The sequence below is a fragment of the Propithecus coquereli genome, unplaced genomic scaffold (genome assembly GCF_000956105.1).
Source record: "Propithecus coquereli isolate 6110/MARCELLA unplaced genomic scaffold, Pcoq_1.0 Scaffold291, whole genome shotgun sequence".
Lineage (NCBI taxonomy): Eukaryota > Metazoa > Chordata > Mammalia > Primates > Indriidae > Propithecus > Propithecus coquereli.
Window position 1 is genome coordinate 3,028,658 of NW_012148519.1, and position 21,844 is coordinate 3,050,501.

At 38.1% G+C, this 21,844-nt stretch overlaps 1 protein-coding gene across 1 annotated transcript in view; it reads left to right on the forward strand.

The window, feature by feature from the left end:
* The window catches only part of PPM1D (protein phosphatase, Mg2+/Mn2+ dependent, 1D), a 66,710-nt gene that overhangs the window by 32,554 nt on the left and 12,312 nt on the right, over nt 1–21,844 (forward strand). The window contains exon 3 of the mRNA XM_012648698.1: nt 6,867–6,991. Coding sequence (XP_012504152.1) covers nt 6,867–6,991 — 125 coding nt within the window. The remainder of the gene's footprint in view (nt 1–6,866; nt 6,992–21,844) is intronic.

Consider the following 21,844-nt stretch of genomic DNA (forward strand, 5'->3'; position numbering starts at 1 on the left):
CAGAGTGCTAGGATTACAGGTGTGAGCCACCGCGCCCGGCCAATATTTCCTTTTTTTTTTTTAATATGCTTTGTTCATTTTTGGAGAATGTTGTTAGCTTTTTTTTACACATTAATGTGTAGGAGCTACCTGTACACTAAAGAAATTAGTCTAATGTATGTGATGTGAGTTTTGGGTATTGTTTTCAGTTGGTCTTTTGACGATACTCCTAAAACTTTTTTCCACATGGAAGTTTCTTTTAATACAGTTAAATTTATCAGTCTGTCTCTTATGATTTTTGGATTTTGTGCCATACATATAGTGAGGCTTTTTAATAAAGTCTTCTGTATTTTCTACTAATAAAACAGGAATATTTTTGGTCTGAGGGAACCCTATTTGCTAATTCATTTAAAAATAGCAATTATAAACCCATTATGTATTACATAACAAACATTTTAGGCTTGGCATGGTGACTCATGCCTTTAATGAGTTGAGACCAGCCTTGGCAACATAGTGAGATCCTGTCTCTACAAAAAATATTAATAAAAAAGCTGCTCAGGCATAGTGGCACATACCTTATAGTCCTAGCTACTGAGGAGGCTGAAGTGGGAGGTTCGCTTGTGTCCAGAAGTTCAAGGTTGTAATGAGCTATGATCATGCCATCTCACTCCAGCCTGGATGACAGAGCGAAACTCTGTCTTAAAAAAAAAAAAAAATGAAATAGCTATTTAGTGAGAAAAGTGGCATTTTTTTTACATTTTTGCAAAGTTTCTTTAATGTCTAGCTTAAAAAGTGACATCTAGAGTCTCATATCATCTTCTACATTCAGTCTTTTGTGAATGTTATTTTAGTTGTAGAAGATGAAGTAAATCTGGTCTTAAATAGATATATAGTTGGAAAAGGGAAGAGTATTTTAATAGTCTCTGTATAAATATTTTTCTTTGATACTATTTTGAAACTCAAGAAGTGATAGTTTCTTTTTCTTCTTTCCCCCCCTCCCTTCCTTCTATCCTTCCTTCCTTTTTTTTGTTTTGTTTTTTTGGGTTTTTTTTGAGACAAAAGCCTGTTGCCCAGGCTCGAGTGCAGTGGCATGATGATAGCTCACTGTAATCTCCAACTCCTGGGCTCAAGAAATTCTCCTGCCTTAGCCTCCTGAGTAGCTGGGAGTATAGGCATGTGCCACCACACCTGGCTAGTTTTTAATTTTTTTGTAGAGATAGGGTGTTGTTATATTGCCCAGGATAGTCTCAAACTTTTGGCTTCAAGTGATGCTCATGCCTTGGCCTCTCAAAGTGTTGGTATGAGCCCCTGGGACTTGCCAAAAGATGATAGCTTCTTAGAGATTATAGTGTGGTCTCTGAAATGTATTGATGAACTTTGTGTATTCTTACATTCACAGCCATTGGTCTGTCAATTAAGAGCCATTGATTGAATATTTTTTTTAATCCATGCATATTTTTCAAAATTAATAGCCTTTATTTTTTAGAGCACTTTTTGGATTCACAGCAAAATTGAGTGGGAAGGACAGAATACCCATATACTCACTGCCGCACCTCCCTCCTTCTACCAGTCTTCCTCACTGTCAACATCAGGCACAAGAGTGGTATAGTTCTTGCAATCAATGAACCTATATTGACATATTATTGTTACCCAATGTCCATAGTTTACATTAGGGTTCATTCTGGGTGTTGTACATTCTATGGGTTTTGACAAATACATAATAACATGTATCCACCATTATAGTATCATACAAAGTAGTTTCACTACCTTGAAAATCCTCTGTGCTCTGCCTTTTCATCCCTCTCCCCTTACTCCTGGCAACCACTGATATTTTTACTGTCTCCATAGTTTTGCCTATTCCAGAATGTCACATAGTTGGAATCATATAGTATGTACCCCCCATGCATGATTTTGTAATATATGCATTTTTGTTTTGGAATATATTAGTTCACAGAGTTATGCAGATCTTCCAAATATTAAAACATTTTATTCTACAGTGTCATATCCAATCATGCAGTCTCTCAAAATTCCACTGTATACATATGGTCTTAGTATTATTACAAAAACAATTTGACCTAGCAGACTCCCTAAAAAAAGTTCTGGCAACACCCCAGGGGCCTGGAACCACATTTTGAGAACCACTTACCTAATACTTGTGTGGTTTCACCCTTTATATTTTAATATTCACTCCTTCTGAAATCTTAAAATCTAAGTTGTGTAGTAGAGGTACAAGTTAATATTTTTTTCTAGATGACTACTAGTAGCTACTTGAACAATTATGTATCTTTTCCTTACTGAGTAGCAGGCTGAAAACCCTTCTTTAGTGGGAGATAGCCTTGAATTTACCCTCTTCTTGCACTGTTTCTCTGATTAAGATAAATGTGGAATGTCAGCTCTGTTATAAGGTAACATGGCTTATTGTAGAATGACCCTTCAATGGAACTGTATCTTGGTAATTTTTTTTTAGTACTGTAATTTTTAAAATCGAGACTTCATTATAATTCTTTTTTTTTTTTTTTTTTGAGGCAGAGTCTCACTCTGTTGCCCTGGCTAGAGTGCCGTGGTGTCAGCCTAGCTCACAGCAACCTCAAACTCCTGGGCTTAAGTGATCCTCCTGCCTCAGCCTCCCGAGTAGCTGGGACTATAGGCATGTGCCACCATGCCCGGCTAATTTTTTCTATATATATATTTTAGTTGTCCAGCTAATTTCTTTCTATTTTTTTAGTAGAGACAGGGTCTCGCTCTTGCTCAGGCTGGTCTCGAACTCCTGAGCTCAAACAATCTGTCCGCGTCGGCCTCCCAGAGTGCTAGGATTATAGGCGTGAGCCACCGCGCCCAGCCTATAATTCTTAATATTGGTAGGCATGATTTCCTTCTCATTAATCTTCCTTTTAAAAAATAATTTTCTTAACTATTTTTTATTTTTTGACTTGAATTTTAAAATTATACTTTTAAAAAATTTTAATAACTTTTTAAAAAATGTTTTTGGGGTTTTTTGATCTTTTTTAAAAAAAAATTACCAAAAATACCATCTGGACAGTTGGACAGAAAGTCTTTGCCATTTGGGAGCAGGTATTTTTTGCAGAAATTGAGCCATTTTATTATAAGTTATTTCCTCACTTCCCTCCGTCCCAACCTAGGCAACTGGCCAGTGTTCTGTTTTTCCAGCCTTCTGTTGCTGCTCGGTCAGCTCTCTGCATGTCAGGCTGTTCCTTTTTATATGCCTTTTAATCATACAAGACAACAACAGGGAGTGCAGTAAAAGCAGCTTCTTTTATAACATTGCTTTTTTTTTTTTTTTAATCCTAGGTTTAAAACTCCTGTGTTTTAACCAGTACCATTAAATTTGTATTTTGTTCCGCAGAAACACAGAGACCATAAAATCCTTAAATGTCAAGAGAGCTCCTAGTATAGTTATATTGGAAGCAGCTATTGTAATTAGTCAAGTATTAAGCCTTAACTTCTAGGGAGCAGTTTTAGGAAAGGACAGTAGGGCTTTAAGATGTTATAAAGGCAAAATGTTGACATCTCTTCACATCATAAATCTTGGTGTTTCATAGATTCTTGTGCGTGGCAGATTTAGTCCTTACTCTGCTTTTTGAGGATCAGCACTGAAGAAAGCATAATATAACAAAATGACTGCCTTTGGTATTTTAACTCTTGTTATGATCTACATGTTGATTTCAGAACTTAGAATTAAACTAGTTCTCAAAAAAAATGGTAAATGAGCAACTCTCTGGATTTCTGTTCTATGTTAATTAACATTTACAGTATCTTCCGTTCATTCTGTGCTTGTTTCGTTCCTCCACTGCACTGTCCAGCATAGTCGCGACTAGCTGCATATGGCAGTTTAAATTAAAAAGAATTCAATAAAATTTAAAAATCAATTTCTCATTTGCCTTAGCCACATTTACAGTGCTCAATAGCCACGTGTGGTTGGTGGCTAATGTATTGGGCAGTGCAGAATGAACATTTCTATCATTGCAAGAAGTTTCATGAAACAGCGCTATTCTAATCTCCTGGGCTGCCTTCTTCAGATGAACTTGTCTTCTACTTTAGAAAGAAGATTGAGGCTGTTCTTCTTCAATATTCATCTTTTTCCTGGCTTAGAGGAAGAGTGATCTTTTCTCATTTATACATTTTACACCTTTATTTTGCTTCCCTTAGGAGTTTTATTCCATTTGTTCTCTCCTCTCTCTAGCATCTTTGTTCCTATAAAGTTAGAGCAGAGATGAAAACGCCAAAGATGGAGGAGATTTGGCTGTGGCTGCTCCTTAGGTATAGGGAATTTCATAGTGACATTCCTTTGGAGGTGGTCACCATGATCTATTCTGTCTTCAACTTTCCATATCTTGAAGTCATTTTAGTTTTAGTGCAGATATATTCAGTGTTCATCAGTTTTAGAGGGATAAAATCATGCTACCTAAAGTCAGTATAGTAAACTAATAAGAGTAGTAAGAGACTCACATAATATATATACACCAGGATGTCATATTACCATATGAGAAAAATAACTGAGAAGATCACATATTATTGTCAGCTGCTCTACATAACTTCCCTGTGTGGATTATTTAGATTAGTCGTCTCTCAGTATCCATGAGATGGATTGATTCCACGACCCACCCCACACCCACCCCCCTGCAGATACTAAAATGCACAGATTGATGCTTAAGTTCCTTATATAAAATGGCATAGTATTTGCATATATCCTATGTACATCCTCCCATATATTTTAAATCATCTCTAGGTTACTTATGATACCTAATGCAATGCCTATACATCACCTCATTCACATGGGTTCAATGTAGTACTTGGTTCACAGCAAATTTAAGTTTTGCTTTTTGGAATTTTGTGGACTTTTTTTTTTTCTCAAATATTTTCAACCCACAGTGGTTGTCCACAAATGTGGAATCCATGGTTACAGAGGGCTGACTATATGTATAATCAGAGAGTTTCTGTGTGTACGTGGGACCTGAATGTGAAGGTATCTAATTAGATTATCTTAGTGTCCTCTATCTTTGAGAGTCTTGGGAATCGTAATATCAGATAGGCTAATAATTGTTTCTTAGAAATGCTCCTTTGCTACTCTTACATCCCTACCACCTTTTCTAGCCTCCCAGAGGAATATTTCCTTTCTGTTAACATTTTTTTTTAATCCAGAGAAATTACAATTAAATTGAGTTAAAGGTGACTTTTCTTTCACATCAGATTCTGTTTCAGTCATGCCAGGCACAGATTGACAGACCATCTCTATTATGTTTTGAGTATAAGTTTTTTGTTTTTGAGACAGAGTCTCACTCTGTCACCCTGGGTAGAGTATAGAGGGGTCATCATAGCTCACTGTAACCTCAGACTCCTGGGCTCAAGTGATCCTCCTGCCTCAGCTTCTCTACTAGCTGGGACTACAGGCACATGCCACTATTTCTGGCTAATTTTTATTTTTTGTAGAGATTGGGTCTCTATGTTGTTCAGGCTGGTCTCAAGCTCCTGGCCTGAAATGATTCTCTCACTTTGGCCTCCCAAAGTGCTAGGATTACAGACATACACCATCACACCCAGCCAGGAGGGTTTTCTTACTCTGTAACTCCCAAATCTGTATCTGTACAGCTGATCTGTTTCTGAGAGTCTAGTTTCACACTTCGAATTATGGAACTATCTAAATATGTAGATATTTCTACTGAGGTATTTCCTGTATATTTCTCAGATCAAAAATATTAAAAATGGGCCGGGCGCGGTGGCTCACGCCTGTAATCCTAGCACTCTGGGAGGCTGAGGCAGGCGGATTGTTTGAGCTCAGGAGTTTGAGACCAGCCTGAGCAAGAGCGAGACCCTGTCTCTACTAAAAAAATAGAAAGAAATTATCTGGACAACTAAAAATATATAGAAAAAATTAGCCGGGCATGGTGGCGCATGCCTGTAGTCCTGGCTACTCGGGAGGCTGAGGCAGTAGGATCGCTTGAACCCAGGAGTTTGAGGTTGCTGTGAGCTAGGCTAACGCCACGGCACTCACTCTAGCCTGGGCAACAGAGTGAGACTCTGTCTCAAAAAAAAAAAAAAAAAAATGTTAAAACTGGGCTGGGCATGGTGGCTCATGCCTGTAATCCTAGCACCTGGGAGGCTGAGGCATGAGGATAGCTGGAGGTCAGGAGTTTGAGGTTGCAGTAAGCTGTGGTGACACCACTGCACTCTAGCCAGGGTGAGAGAGCAAGACCCTGCCTCCAAATAAATAAATAAATAAAATTAAAAATAAATAAATAAATAAAATAATGGAACTGAAGTACTATTGTGTTCCCCCATCCCCATCTGAAACCCCCAGAACTATATAACCTTTCCTTTTCTATTTCTCTAATCACTGTTTAATCACTCTCCATTTATTTATTTATTTACTTTTGTTTTTTAGAGACAGGATCTTACTCTGTTGCCCAGGATGGAGTACAGTGGCGTGATCACAGCTTACTGCAGCCTTGAACTCCTGGCCTCAAGCCATCCTCCTGCCTTAGCCTCCCAAAATGCTGGGATTAAACGCATGAGCCACTGTACCTGGCCTCAGTCTCCTCTACTTCCTCCCTCCCAATTGTTTTAGTCATTAAGTCATCTTTTTTTTTTTTTTTTTTTAACATGGTATTTATACTCATTTTTCTTCACATTACTTCCATTCGGTTCTGTCTGGCCTACTTCAGTAATCTCCACATTCCCCTCAACTACTCTATTTTATCTTTCCTCTCTGAACAGAAACTTTGGCTTACGTGTCTTTATAACTGAAACAGATAAGTCATTATTTTGTGATAATATAATTTCATTTTTGTAGTTACTTAATGCATTGAGCTACCTTAGTTCTTACATTTTAATCATTTAGGGTATTTATGTGAGCTCTATTTATTTTTTAGCGTGATGAACAAGTCTGGAGTGAATCGTGTAGTTTGGAAACGACCTCGGCTCACTCACAATGGACCTGTTAGAAGGAGCACAGTTATTGACCAGATTCCTTTTCTGGCAGTAGCAAGAGCACTTGGTGAGTAGGACTTATATTTGGTGAAATCATACTGGATTTTCTATAATATATGGTGGTAAAATGAGACAAGACTGAGAACTAAGCCCTTACTTTGCATGTGGTGAGGGTAGAGATATGATGATATTATATTAAATGCTTTAAAACTGGGCTGGGCACGATGGCATGTGCCTGTAATCCCAGCTATTTAGGAGGCGTAGGTGGGAGGATTGCTTGAGCCCAGGAGTTTGAAATCAGCCTGGGCAGCATAGCGAGATCCCAGCTCAAAAATGAATGAATGAATGAATATTCTTTGCTGAAAGAAAGGGGGAAAAATCTAATTGAAGGGAAGGTTAAGGTATGTATTTCAGTGCCAATTGTCCTTTGATCATGAGTCATATTCAATGTTTTGCTAATTTCCATCTATACTTAGGTAAGTATATGCATGTCTTAAAACTATTTTAAAATATCTTTAGCCCTTAGCATTCCTCTTAAGAGCCTTCAAAGCTCATTTTCCTTTAGCTAGCAAAGTCAGTTGTCCATTATGAAATAAAAATACTTATCTTTCTGATCTACCTGGTTTTGGAAAGAAGGCCTAGAGAATTATAGCTATTGAGATATCTTACATTGGCTATGCTAGATGGGGTAGTTTTTCTAAGGAAGATTTCTCTGAATAAACACAAATTTATACCTTCTTTCTTCTGATAGCTATTTAAGTACTGACTTGGTGCCAGGCATTACAGTACACTTTGGAGATATAATAAGGATATACTCTTGCCCTTATGGAGTAAAACCATGTTGTTGGATATAGGCAATGAAGAAAGAAGTAAGTTTATAAACGAAATAATCACAAAGTAGGAAATACATAAAAGAAATAAAGAGCTCGTGGGGGAGGGGCCTAAATGCTTGTATGCTGTGGCCCCAGGCCATCTTTCCGTCCTTATCCAGTAGCACAGTTTTTCTGTGTTATGGGAGTGGGAGGGGGTAGGTGCTCCCCTAAATAGCCACTCCTTGGTCCCTCACACATCCTGTAAGATTGAGTCAGTAAATGCTGTAAAGGGCCTGCAAATTGACCTCCCTGCCAGTAGGTGGCGCTTGCCAAAAGCAACAAGCTGCAATGTTGGTTTTGGGTCCTGTGATTGGCTCTAGAATGCCCCAGGTGTTGGGTGGGGCACTGGAACTGCCAGTTTTTGAGCTATCTTCCAGCCCCTGCATTCTGGTGGAACTGCTGACCCACAGAGAATAGTGGCCCATACTGAGGAACTGACTCAACTGGTATTGCAACCCCCACCCAAGAACCGAGTCAGCAAAGAAGACAATTTGTATACCCTAAGGTTCTGCCCCGAACCCAGCCAGTTAGCAGACCCAATTGCCTAGTCTTTTGCTGCCAGAAGATGGATTTGAGAAATTCCTCCCATCTCCTCACATGGTGCCTGTGATACTAAACTCTTTCTCTGCTGTTTAAAAAAATAAAAAGAGAGAAAGAAAGAAATGGTGCTGTGATAAATAATTTAGAAGGAAAAATCTGTTTTAGAAACCTGTTTTAGTGTTTTAGTATTGCATTTCATAGAAATGCCCCTTTTAGGAAGTATTTTTGAGTTTTTTTGGGACTTTTATTTTGTTTGTTTTTTTAATTTTAGACTTGTTGAACAACAAGAATTTTTTTTTTTTTTTAAAGAAATGAAGTCTTGCTATGTTGCCCAGGCTGGAGTTTAGTGACTGTTCACAGGTGTAATCATGGCACACTACATCCTTGAACTCCTGGGCTCAAACAGTCCTCCTGCTGGACTGCAGGTACATACCACTGTGTCTGACTCAGGAAGTGTTATTTTAGCTGAGATTTGAAAGCTAAAAAGGAGCTAGTCTTATGAAGAGTCTGTGGAAGAATATTTCAGGCATGGATCCTGAAGTGGGAAAGAACTTGGCATGTTCTAGGAACTGGTGAGGTGGAAATGGGTCTTATTCATGGTAGATATTTGCATTCTCATCTAATTACAGTGGGGATGGGAAGCATTGAAGGATATTAAGCTAAGGAGTAACATCTGATTCACCTTTTAAAAAGATCATTCTGGAGCCAGGCACACTGGCTCATGCTTGTAGTCCCAGCTGCTCAGGAGACTGAGTTGAAATGATCATTTGAGCCCAGGAGTGTGAGGCTGCAGGGAGCTGGGAGCTATGGTCATACCACTATATTTCAGCCTGGGTGACAGAGCAAAACCCTGTCTCTTAAAAAAAAATTATTCTGCCTATTATGTGCTGTCTCTTATTGATCTTTGATCAAATGTTCATAGTACTAATCTTCGAGGAGTCTATAATCCAGTGGAGGGAATAGATAAGAAACAAATGAGAAAATCATTTTTTAAAGTGTCATAAAAGAATTAAACAAGGTGATATACCAGTAATTTGTGGGAGGGATAGTGGGTGGCAGAAGAGGCCTACTTTAGAGAGGATGATCAAGGAGCATTCTTTAAGGAGGTGGTATTTTAGTAAGACCTGAAGGAGAAGAAAGGAGTCAAGGAAAATAGCAGTCACAGCAGAGCAATAGCAAAGGTCCTTAGTCAGTTAGTGGATATTTGATTTTTCGTGGGGAGGAGTAGTATCCAGCATATGTCCTCTCTTCTTATTAATTAACACCTTCATTTCCTTTTTGGAAATATCTCTTTCTCACTAAATAGTCCTAGTTTGAGCATTCCAATTTAGAGTCCTTTTATAAAACATATAAAAGGTCAGGCATATGATCCCAGCTAGGCCAATCAGATTCTTTATTCTAGGATTTTAAATTTAAATCTAGTAAGGACAAAAATTTTTTAAAAACATGATTGTAATGAATTCATCTTAGTGAGATTGGCTTCCTTCAGCAGCTGCCCCATTAATAAAATTGGGTTTTCTTTCTTAGTTGCTTGGAACTCTCCTGTTTCCATACCTGGTTCTCCAGCTTCTTGTCTATTCAGTGAGCTACTTGATTTTCTTCTAAGTTGCCTTTTGGCCTAAGTTAACCTGAGCTGGAAGTTGTTGTCTGCAAGCAAAGTGTCCTAATACAGGAAGGAGAGAACTTAGTGTCTTTGAAGAACAGGAGTGAAGCCAGTGTGAGAGAGGGGAGGTAAAGATATAAAATGAGGGTGAACATGAGGACACTTAACATATTAGGAAGGGTTATGCAGGCCAAAGTAAAGAGTTTGTTGAAAATATTATGTCTGGGCAGGAACTAAAACCTACAGGTCTTTCTAGACCATGGTAAGAGATTTGGTTTTTATTTTAAATATTTTTGAGAAGAGATTGAAAAGTAGGAGAGGAAGTATACCATAGTAGGTAAGAAATGTATTTTGAAGCCAAAATGCCTAGGTTCTATTCCCCATGCTGGTTGTTATTGTGTAAACTTGGGCATATTACTTAATATTTTGTGACACAATTTTTCATCTGTAAATTAGGGCCTGATAATGCTAGTCTCTTAGTCTATTTTTTTGCTATAACAGACTACCTGAGACTGGGTACTTTATAATGAGGAAAAATTTATAGGCTCACAGTTTTGAAGGCTGGCAAGTCCAATATCAGGGTGCCAGCATCTGGTAAAGGCCTTCTTGCTGTGTCATCACGTGGCTGAAGGTAAGAGGGTGAGAGAGTAAGATGGGGCTGGACTCGCCCTTTTATAATGGCACCAATCCCACCCATGAGGGTGCATCCCTCATGGCCTAATCACCTCTTAAAGGTCCCACTTCCTTTTTCTTTTTGTTTTTTCTTTTAAAAATAAAAATATTTTGTTCTCTTTATTTCTATATTTATTCTTTTTCTCTTTCTCTTTTTTTGACCTCAATACATGCAAAGGGGTCCCACTTCCTGATGCTGCTGCAATGTCAATTAAATTTCAGCAGAGGTTTTGGAGGGGACAAACATTCAAACCATAGCAGGTACCTACCTCATACTGCTGTGAGTATTAGATGACCTAATACATGTGAAGTGCTTAGAATAATGCCTGGCACCTAGTAAGGGCTCTATAAATGTTAGCTGTTGTTATTGATATTTATTGAAGTAGGGCAATGACAAGATCCCATTTGTGGGTTTTTTTGTTTTTTTTTTGAGACAGAGTCTGGCTCTGTTGCCCAGCCTAGAGTGCCGTGGCATCAGCCTAGCTCACAGCAACCTCAAACTCCTGGGCTCAAGCAATCCTCCTGCCTCAGCCTCCCAAGTAGCTGGGACTACAGGCATGCACGCCTGGCTAATTTTCTATTTTTTAGTAGAGACAGGGTCTCGCTCTTGTTCAGGCGGGTCTCGAACTCCTGACCTTGAGCGATCCACCCGCCTCGGCCTCCCAGAGTGCTAGGATTACAGGTGTGAGCCACCGCACCTGGCCCCCATTTGTTTTTAAAGGATCATTTTGGCTGCTACATAGCTAAAGTTTGTAGGGAAATAAGATTGGAGGAAAGGATATCACTTAGAGGCCCGTTGCAATATTCTAGGCACTTTATATATTTTAATAGATTGTAGAAACAGAAGGCTGTCCAAGTGGACCCAGGTCATTCATTCATAGTATAAGCATGTGATACAATTGATCTTCCAATTGTTAGCAAGGAAAAAGAGGGGGGAAGGTGATAAGCTATTGCTTACATTTCAGATAGGTAAAATTTTGGATTGACTACTGCCATTCATAGCATTTTTGAGCTTTGAAAGGGGGCGCAAGAGGCAAGGAATTTATATTACTGAAAAATAAAGGGCTTTTTATGAAGAACTCATTGGACTGAGGGCAGAATCTTACTCCAGGTTTAAAAGTAAGGTGAGCCTTCAATTTCGAAAAGTAAATACTGGGTTATTTTTTATATATGAGTGTGTGTGCCAAGCATTTCAAATAAACCTTGAAACCCTTAAATGATTGGGTAGAGGAAGAAAAGGAGAAGCAGTGGTAGAAAGGCAGCAGGAAAATCAGCTGGTTTTTCTGGCACAGACATTCCAACTCAGTCCAGTTATACTCTCTAGAGTAATTCAGACAAGTAATTCAATTCCTGCTTGAATGTTTTCAGTAATCTAAATGTTTCAAAGTACAAACTCTTTACTTTATTGAACAACTCTAATTGTTTATTGTGAATTAAAAATCTGCCTCCGTGAATCTTTCAGATATTTGGCCTTACTTTTGTGTGCTGAAACAAAAACAGGGCAGTGTACTTATTTTGCCTGTTGCATAATGACAATCATTTATCTATTCAAAATTGGTTGACCTTTCTCTAGTCTCTCCTCTGCTAATTTCAGATCCTTCATTATACTTGTCATGTCCCTCTAGATTTTTCCTTCAATAAATGTGTTTCTAGAATTGAGGACACTCTGCAAGATGCGGTCTGACCAGTTTGAAGTACAGTGGAAATATTTAGTTTTATTTCTACTAATAGAGTTGTGGAATCCTGACTGTTGTTAGCTTTCAGTAGTCATATTAGATTGTTGGCTAATTGAGCTCAGATCTCCAGATATTTTTCTTAAGAACTGCTATGAGGTCATTTTTCTATTACATACCCTGTTGGTTCAAGGCTTAAGTACAGAACATGAACAATATTTGGAAGATACCTGCTTTCATAGCAGCATTTCATATGAAAAAGAACTAGAGATGTTTTTGTAGTTGGTTAGTCATGAGCATAATATAATCCAACAGTGTTAAATGTAACTTGGCCACAAAAAATAATGCAGTTTTAGAATGCAGTAATAGTAGAATATTCAGAATAAGGAAGTGGTTATGCCACTATACTCTGTACTTAAAAATACACCCAGAGGAGGGTGACCAAATTGAAGATGGTCCTAAAATCATATTGTAGAAGACAGAAAACAAATTGAGTGGGATTTTTTGGTGTGCCAGCTACTATCTGGTATGCCAGATACTATACTATAGTATAGTATGTACTACTATACTACTATAGCCACATGTTATTTCATTTTTGTACTTTATAAAATCATGGGAAGGTAGGAATTATTTCCAGTGTATCAGTTAATAAACTTCCTTAGCAGATCTAGTAAATTGACCAAGTCTACATTGTTGGCATTTGAGTACAACTTTGTCCAATTAAGAATATAAACTCTTTTCCACTATATCATGTTGCCATTCTGCTAACCTGACACAGGATAACTTGGAAAGGTTTAGCTTGGAATAGAAATGTTATTTTTTGTTTTTGAGACAGAGTCTTGCTCTGTTGCCTGGGCTAGAGTGCCATGGCATCAGCCCAGCTCACAGCAACCTCAAACTCCTGGGCTCAAGCAAACCTGCCTTAGCCCTCCCGAGTAGCTGGGACTACAGGCATAGGCTACCATGCCTGGCTAATTTTTTCTATATATTTTTAGTTATCCAGCTAATTTATTTCTATTTTTAATAGAGACGAGGTTTCACTGTTGCTCAGGCTGATCTTGAACTCCTGAGCTTGAGTGATCCTCCCACCTTGGCCTCCCAGAGTGCTAGGATTACAGGCGTGAGCCACTGCACCTGGCCTGGAATAGAAATATTGAAGACATTTATGGCTGCCTTAATATTTGTGAAGATCTATCATCTAGAAGAGGAAGTAGTCTGATTTTTTAAAAAGAAAATTGCAGTGAAGAGCTATAAAAAAGAGAAGGAGATTTTTAGCTTGGTAAAACAAAAATTTTTTCAGCTGACAAAGATTACTTTGTGAACTTTAGCGTGCCTTCCCTTCACTAAGAGTGTTTAAGTGGCTAAATGTTTACGTATGTGGTTAGTAGGGATTTCTACATTGTCTAGAAAGCTAGAGAATGTAAGACTTTGATGGTCTCTTATAGCTCTGTGTCCATAGAAATATTGTTAAAATTGTTAATCTTTGGATCAGCTTTCCATCGTAATTAACTTTTCAACTTTTCAACTTTACTTTTTCACTGGGCACTGTTTTTAAGATCTGTTCATGTTTATAAAAGTGTACCGTTCATGTTTATAAATGTAGTTCTGGTTTAATTATCAACTATTACACAATTTAGTTTCAATATAAAACTAATTTCTTCTTCTACACCCTGATTGGTGGACTTTTATGTTACATCCAAACATTGGCTATTATGAAAAATGCTGCAATAAATATGTCCTTATTTATATACATATGAGAGTTCTTTAAGGTACATAACTAGAAGTGCAATTGCTGGGTCATAGTATGTTACTTACCAACTTTTTTTGCATCATGACACTCATACAAGATGAAATATTTCTACACTAAATGAGAGGAGGCTATGTGAGGCTGAAGGTAACTGAGCTGGAGGTTCTAGCTGTCCAGGACCCACCCTGCTGCCCTAAGACCATACTCATAACCCATCCAAGGCACACAAGTTGGAGAAGCTCAGTTCATAGATATCTACATCTTAGCTTTATTAGGTATTGCTAAATTTCTTCCCAAAGTGACTATGCCAGGTTATTACAGTCCCACTGTATTAGTTATCTATTGCTGTGTCACAAAATATCTTCAAACTTGACCAGTTTAAAACATTTTTTGTCTCACACAGTTTCTCTGATTCAGGAACTTAACTGGGTAGTGTTCTGGCTTAGGGTCTCTAACATGGTTGCAGTCAAGATGTCAATAATCATCTGAAGGCTTGGAGTTGGAGCATCTACTTCTAAGATAATTTACAAGGCCAGGAGTGTTGGCTTATGCCTGTAAATCCCAGCAATTTGGGAGGCCCAGCTGGGGGGATGGCTTGAAGCCAGAAGTTTGAGACCAGACTGGGCAATATAGCAAGACTTCAAAGAAAGTTTTGAATCACTTGCTCTAAGGAAGCCAGCTCCATATTTTAAATGTTTGCATTGGATCACTAAATCCAGCCCATTCTCAAGTATATCAAAGAATTTGTAGACATACTTTAAAAGCACATAGTTCTCAATTCGCCAAATATTTATAAATACATGGTATGTGCCAGGTACTGTTCTAGGTGGTGGGGAGATTCAACAGTGAACAAAACAGTTAAAAATTCCTGTTTCCATGGAGCTTACTTTCTAAATTGGGGGAAAATATGATTAACATAAATAAGTAGAATATATATTGTATTAGATACTGAGAAATGCTTCCAAGAAAAATAATGCAGGGAATGTTGAGGGGGTTGGGTTGTAATTTTAAATGAGATGGTCAAAGGAGGTCTCACTGAGAAGATGATATTTGATGAGTAAAGAGATGAGGCAGTGAGACCATTGAGTGTCTGGGGCAAGAGAATTTAAGCAGAAGTAACAAATGCAAGGGTCCTTATTACTCATGATTTTTAACTGAGCCAAGCTGGAAGGGTGGAGTTGCTATTGACTGATAGAGGAAAGACTTGGAACAGTGATAAGGGGAGGCTAGGAGTTTAGTTTTGGACAAATTACCTTTGAGACACTTAATAGACATTAAAGTTGTGGTGTCCATTTGTTTGTTTGTTTTGGGGGATTTTCTTTTCTTTTTCTTTCTTTTTTTTTTTTTGAGACAGAGTCTCACTCTCTTGCCCAGGCTAGAGTGCTGTGGTGTCAGCCTAGCTCACAGCAACCTCAAACTCCTGGGCTCAAGCGATCCTCCTGCCTCTGCCTCCCGGGTAGCTGGGACTACAGGCATGTGCCACCATGCCCGGCTGATTTTTTCTGTAGTTAGTTGTTTGGCTAATTTCTTTCTATTTATAGTAGAGACGGGGTCTTGCTCTTGCTCAGGCTGGTCTCGAACGCCTGAGCTCAAACAATCCACCTCCCTCAGCCTCCCAGAGTGCTAGGATTACAGACGTGAGCCACCGCGCCCAGGCGGGGTTTTCTTTTGAGACAAGATCTCACTCTGTTGCTCAGGCTAGAATGCAGTGTTGTCATCATAGCTCATTGCAGCCTCCAACTCCTGGGTTCAAGAAATCCTTATGCCTCAGCCTTCCGAGTAGCTGGGACTACAGCCACATACCACCATACCTCATTTTTTCTTATTTTTTGCAGAGATAGTGTCTTGCTGTGTTGCCCAGGCTGGTCTTGAACTCCTGGCCTCTAGCAGTCATCTTGCCTTATCCTCCCAAAGTTCTAGGATTAAAGGTGTGAGCCATTGTGCTCGGCCTTGACTTTTATTTTCTATCACATAAATATTTTCTCTTCAAATACCTTTTATTTTAATTTTTTTAGAAACTGTGTGTTTCTAAAACACCACCCTTCCAGCTTGGCTCAGTTAAAAATCATGAGTAATAAGGACCCTTGCATTTGTTACTTCTGCTTAAATTCTCTTGCCCCAGACACTCAATAGTCTCACTGCCTTATCTCTTTACTCCTCAAATATCATCTTTTCACTGTGTTGCCCAAGCTGACTGAAACTCCTGGTCTCAAGCAATCCTCTTGCCTCAGTCTCCCAAGTAGACAAACTGCAAGTGCGTATCACCGCGCCCAGTCCAATAATACCTTTGAGATTTTGACATATAAAGAACTAAATTGGATGGGCATGGTGGCTCACACCTGTAATCCTAGCACTCTGGCAGGCTAAGGTGGGAGGATTGCTTGAGCCCAGGAGTTTGAGGTTGCTGTGAGCTAGGCTGATGCCATGGCACTCTAGCCTGGGCAACAGAGTGAGACTCTGTCTCAAAAAAAAAAAAAAGAACTAAATTACTGTTTTTTGAGTTTACCTTGTTGTTTGGTAATACTTATTGGCCCAGAGGAAATTAAATGCCAGTATGTAGCACCATACTAATGGTTTTAAGGCTATTTTTCTTAGTTTTTGGGAAAAGAGAAGTCTCCTTATCACAGTTGGTACCCTATGGGCACTGATGATGATCAGTACAAATGTAGCAAAGGTGACTTCTAGTGGCTGCCTGATGTAGTTGCATTTGAATCTTGCAAGTCATTTATTCATTGAACAGATATTTTTTGAGTGCAGTATGTGTGAAGCACTGTACTGTATGCCCAAGTACATAATTTTTGCCCTCGTAGAGTTTATAGTCTAGGGAAGAGGAACAGTATTCATCACATGATCACAAAAAGAACTGACAAATTTTGACTTTTAACTACTTATATGTGTATTAATAAGAACTTAAAATTAGGAATATTTTACCAAGCCAGAGAGGCTAGAGAAGGGATATTTGAACTGAGATCTGAAGAATTATTAGAAGACAGAAAGAAAGGGTGTTCTAGGCATAGAAAACAGCGTTTTTGAAAAGCTCTGTGATAGGAAGATGCATGGTTATGTAAGGGATTCTAAAGGCCAGTGTAGCTGGAATATGTAGTGGGAATAAGAGACCTGGATAAAATGAGAAATACTACATCTTTCGGGCTGCGGTAAAGAATTGTATCTTTATCTTAACAATAGTAAACTATTATAGAGATGGAGTGGAAAACATGATTAGATTTATGTTTTTAAAAATTGTGATAAAATATATGTAACATACACATAACTTGCCATCTTACCATTTTAAGTGTATAATTCGCTGGTATTAAGTATTATACATTTATACCATAGTGCAGCCATCACCACCATCCATCCTATATTTGTGGTTTTGATTTTTGTTTTTGCTTTTGCTCTGTTGCCCTGGTGTCATCATAGCTCACTGCAGCCTCAAACTTCTGGGCTCAAGCAATCCTCCCACCTCAGCCTCACAAGTAGCTGGGACTACAAGCGACCACGCCTGGCTAATTTTTTCTATTTTTAGGAGAGACGGGGTCTTTCTTGCTGAGGCTGGCCTGAACTTCTAAGCTCAAGCAATCCTCCCGCCTCAGCCTCCCAGAGTGCTAGGATTACAGGTGTAAGCTACCGTGCTCGCCCCTACATTTGTGTTTTAAGGAGATGATTTTAATTGCAGTTTTGAGAATGTATTAGAGGAGACAAATGTTGTTGGGAAACTCTTCATGGGAAGCCACTCAAAGATTGCAAGGTGTGGGGATGGTAGTGCTGAAATTTCCTGGGGGTAAGGACCACTCTATGTCCTTTGTACTGCTGGCTGCCATGTGCCACTGGAGCAAGCAGAGAAAAGTTTACTGGAACCAGAAGAAAGGTGTCTTTTCTCCTGGAGTCCTTTCAAGTTCCCTCTATTGAGGAAAAAGGGGAGATGGACATTAAGCAGGCTTTCTGCCGATGTCTGAGGCACCTCCCTTCAGAACCTATAGACATGACATTCTGTGATCCTATTTTGTTGTATGAACACTAGACCAATAGTAAAAATTCTTAGTTAAAGGCCCAATTCTGATCCTTACTAGTTATTTGATCTTGGATAAAGCCTGTAAACTTTTTGAATTGGTAAAATAAGGGAACTGAGCTAGGCGCAATGGCTCACGCCTGTAATCCTAGCTAGCACTCTGGGAGGCCGAAGCAGGAAAATTGCTTGAGCTCAGGAGTTTAAGACCAGCCTGAGCAAAAGGAAGGCCCCATCTCTACTAAAAATAGAAAAATAGAAAAAATTAGCCGGGCATGGTGGCGCATGCCTGTAGTTCCAGCTACTCAGGAGGCTGAGGCAGGAGGATCGCTTGAGCCCAGGAGTTTGACGTTGCTATGAACTAGGCTAACACCACAGCACTCTAGCCTGGGCAACAGAGCGAGACTCTGTCTCAAAAATAAATAAATAAAAATAAACAAAATAAGGGAACTAGTTATGAATATGAATCATCTGGTGAGTCTGTTAAAAGTTCAGATCCTAGGGACATTTACTAGCAAATTCGAAGCAACTTGAGCATCAAAACAAATTATAACAGGAATAAGCTAAAACATATCGAGTGAAAAAATCCGTAAGTCTGTACTGATACTAAAAAATTGTAAAGAGGTAGATAGAGAAATGGAAAGCTCTTCTTTAAAAAATACTATCAACTAATAAATGTAGTTAGAATTTTCTAATTCTGTCATCAGTTTAATAATTTATGCATATAAGAATCATCAAAATATGGCATATTTTGATATAGAACACATCCTTGAAGTGTCACCCTACAGATTATTCATCAGTTACAAACAGAAAAAGGCACCTTTACAGTGCCAGTAGACAGCATTTACACAAAATGACCAAACTTGGCATTGCCAGTAATAGGACAGACTGACACACTATGTCTCCTCATGAGATATTCTGAGAAGAACCCAACTCCTGCAATGCAGTATTAACATTATAGCCAAAGAAAAAGTTTGACCTATCACATGAGCCCAGGAGTTTGAGGTTGCAGTGAGCTATGATGATGCCACTGCACTCTAGCTCAGGCAACAGTGCAAGACCCTGTCTCACAAAACAGAAAACAAAGTTTAACCTGAACACAAACCCTCATATATAGCATGAGAATATGAGGAAACAACCAGACAAATCCAAGTTAATGGTCATTCTGCAAAACAACTGGCCTGGACTATTCACAATTGTCAATACCATGAATGATAAAAGCAAAAAAAACCTAAGGAACTGTTTAGGGTTAGAAACAACTAAAAACCACAACTATATGCAATGAATGACCATTGAATGGACCTGGATATTAAAAATGCATTATTGGGAGAATTGGGGAGATTGAACATGTACTTATATTATGCAGTAGTGTGGCAATATGAAATGTCCTGAGTGTGGTTATGTAGGTCATCCTCATGCTTAGGAGATGAATGCTGAAGTATTATTAATAATATTGAGGTGAAATGTTTTTCTAATCTGTAACCTAATCTCAAATGGTTCAGCAAATAACTAAAACCATCTTTATCCATGGATGACATTGTCTTCATAAAAAATCCCAGAGGATCTCCAAAAAAGCTACTAGAATTAATATGTGAATTCAGCAAGGTCACAAGATCCAAATTCAACATACATAGTCTATCATAGGTTTATTTTTTTTTTTTTAATTTTTTTTTTAAGGCTACTCAAGTGAAGTAGTGGGAGTGGAGAAGGAATGAAGGAATCTGTAACTGGTTGTGATCAGTTAGTTGTAAACACCACTGCACTTGGACCAGCCTATCATATGTTTACGTACTAGAAATGAACAGTTGAAAGTGAAATTTAAATAGTATCATTTATAACTGCACCAAAAAACCATGAAATACTTAGGTATAATTATAACAAAGTATGCTCAAGATTTGTATGTGGGAAACTACAAAATGCTGATGAAACAAATCAAAGAAAACCTAAATAGAGATATACTATATTCTTGGATTGGGAGTTAAAATATTAAGATGGCATTTCTCCCCAAACTGATCTTTAGGTTCAGTGCAATCTTAATCAAAACCAAAATGCAGAGTTTCAGAAATTTAGAAGAAATGAACCTTTCTTCTGGAAATACATTGAGATTTAGTGAGAAAGAAAGAAAGAGATTAGCTGGAACATTGGAGACTAGTGATTTGGGAGTCATCAGTAAAAGAACTGGAAACTTGAAAGGATAGTTTCATCAAAGCAGTGTGCATATATACTTGTATACATATAGACATGTCTATAAGGATAAGAACATAAGAATAATAGTTGTTTCCTATGTGGACAACTGGGAAGGATGGGAATGGGAAGGGAGAATTTTCGCTGTGTACTCTTTTGTATCTTTTGATTTTTGTACCACGTCAATGTATTACGTACTCAAAAAGCCCAAATAATAGGGCAAACTTTGAAGGTTTTGGGCATCACTTACGAACCCTGTAAGTGTTGCCTTAATATTAATATTTATCTTACTGTCTTCATATTCATTTTTATTTCATCAACCAGGGAACTTTGTTTTGCTGGTATAAAGAGGTAAATGTGTCTTTGTGAGCTGACCTGATTATAATAAGCTTTTAGTGGTCTCATGTGTTCCTTTTTGCTACTCTGAAGGTTGAATTGCCTCTTTGAAGAGGCTGGTTAGCAGTGATTTTGCTATTTTAGAGTGGAGTAATTGATTTGAATTGTTCTTTCGTTGGACTCTGAGCATGTTTGAATTGGCCAGTATTTCTGATGGGAGCTAACGCAGAAGTAAATAAGGAAGGGAAAGGACAAAGAGCTTTCTCTGTTGTTTAACAAAAGGTCCGACCTATGGAAAGAGAGCAAAAGCTGTTTATCCTCTTGTCCGAAAACCCTTTGCTTTTAATTTAGGCCTGTCACCTGAGTACCCCACAACAAACAAAAGAGGCAAAAATTAATGTTTTCTTCTTTTTGTCTCTTCCTCACTTTTTGGGAGCAAAAAAAGGTTTCATTTACATTGTCTTATGTATTACAGAAGAGTAGATGGTTTCTATACATTGTTTTTTTCTTCTATTTCAGTTTTATTGATCTTTTTGATGGCCTCAGTCAACTAAAAGTGTTTTTCTGTTGAACATTTTGAGGTTTATATCTAATAGGTCTAAAAGGCAGAAGTTTAGGCATTGTTTTATGTGCACTTGACTCGGTGAGGAGGACATGTAAGTACCTTCTTTTTCTGGCTTACTGAAAGGGGGGAGAACTATTGCTCTCCAAAGACTGGTCATGTGGTAGGTTAAAAACATAAAAGTGCTCATTATCTCTGGAATTTTCTTCCAAGTGACTGGTACTTAATTCTGTAAGTTTTCATTGTAGGTACTTCACTGACCTAGAGGTTAACAGGAGGTTTTCAGATAGCCATTGGTATTCCTATTTGTAGGGGTTTTCCTCATCTTGTCCTTTGCCTTCAAAATTATCTTGGTTAATCCTAGCCCTTTGCTTTTCCCTACACATTTTAGAATCAGCTTGTCAAATTCTACAAAATTCCTTTTGAGATTTTGGTTGGAATTACACTGACGTTGTAGATTATTTTGGGAGGAATTAATGTCTTTATAATATTAAGTCTAATATTATGTTATCTATGAATCTGGTTAATTTCTCCATTTAGATAATCTTTTAATGTTTTAGAATCTAATCTATAATCTTCTCTATAAAAGGCTTATTTACCTTTTATTAAATTTATTCCTGTTATAAACGGGATTGTTTAAAAACGTGTATTTTCTATTGCTACTGTATAGAAATACAGTTGACTTTTATATGTTGGGTTTGTATAATATTTAACAACCTTGCTAA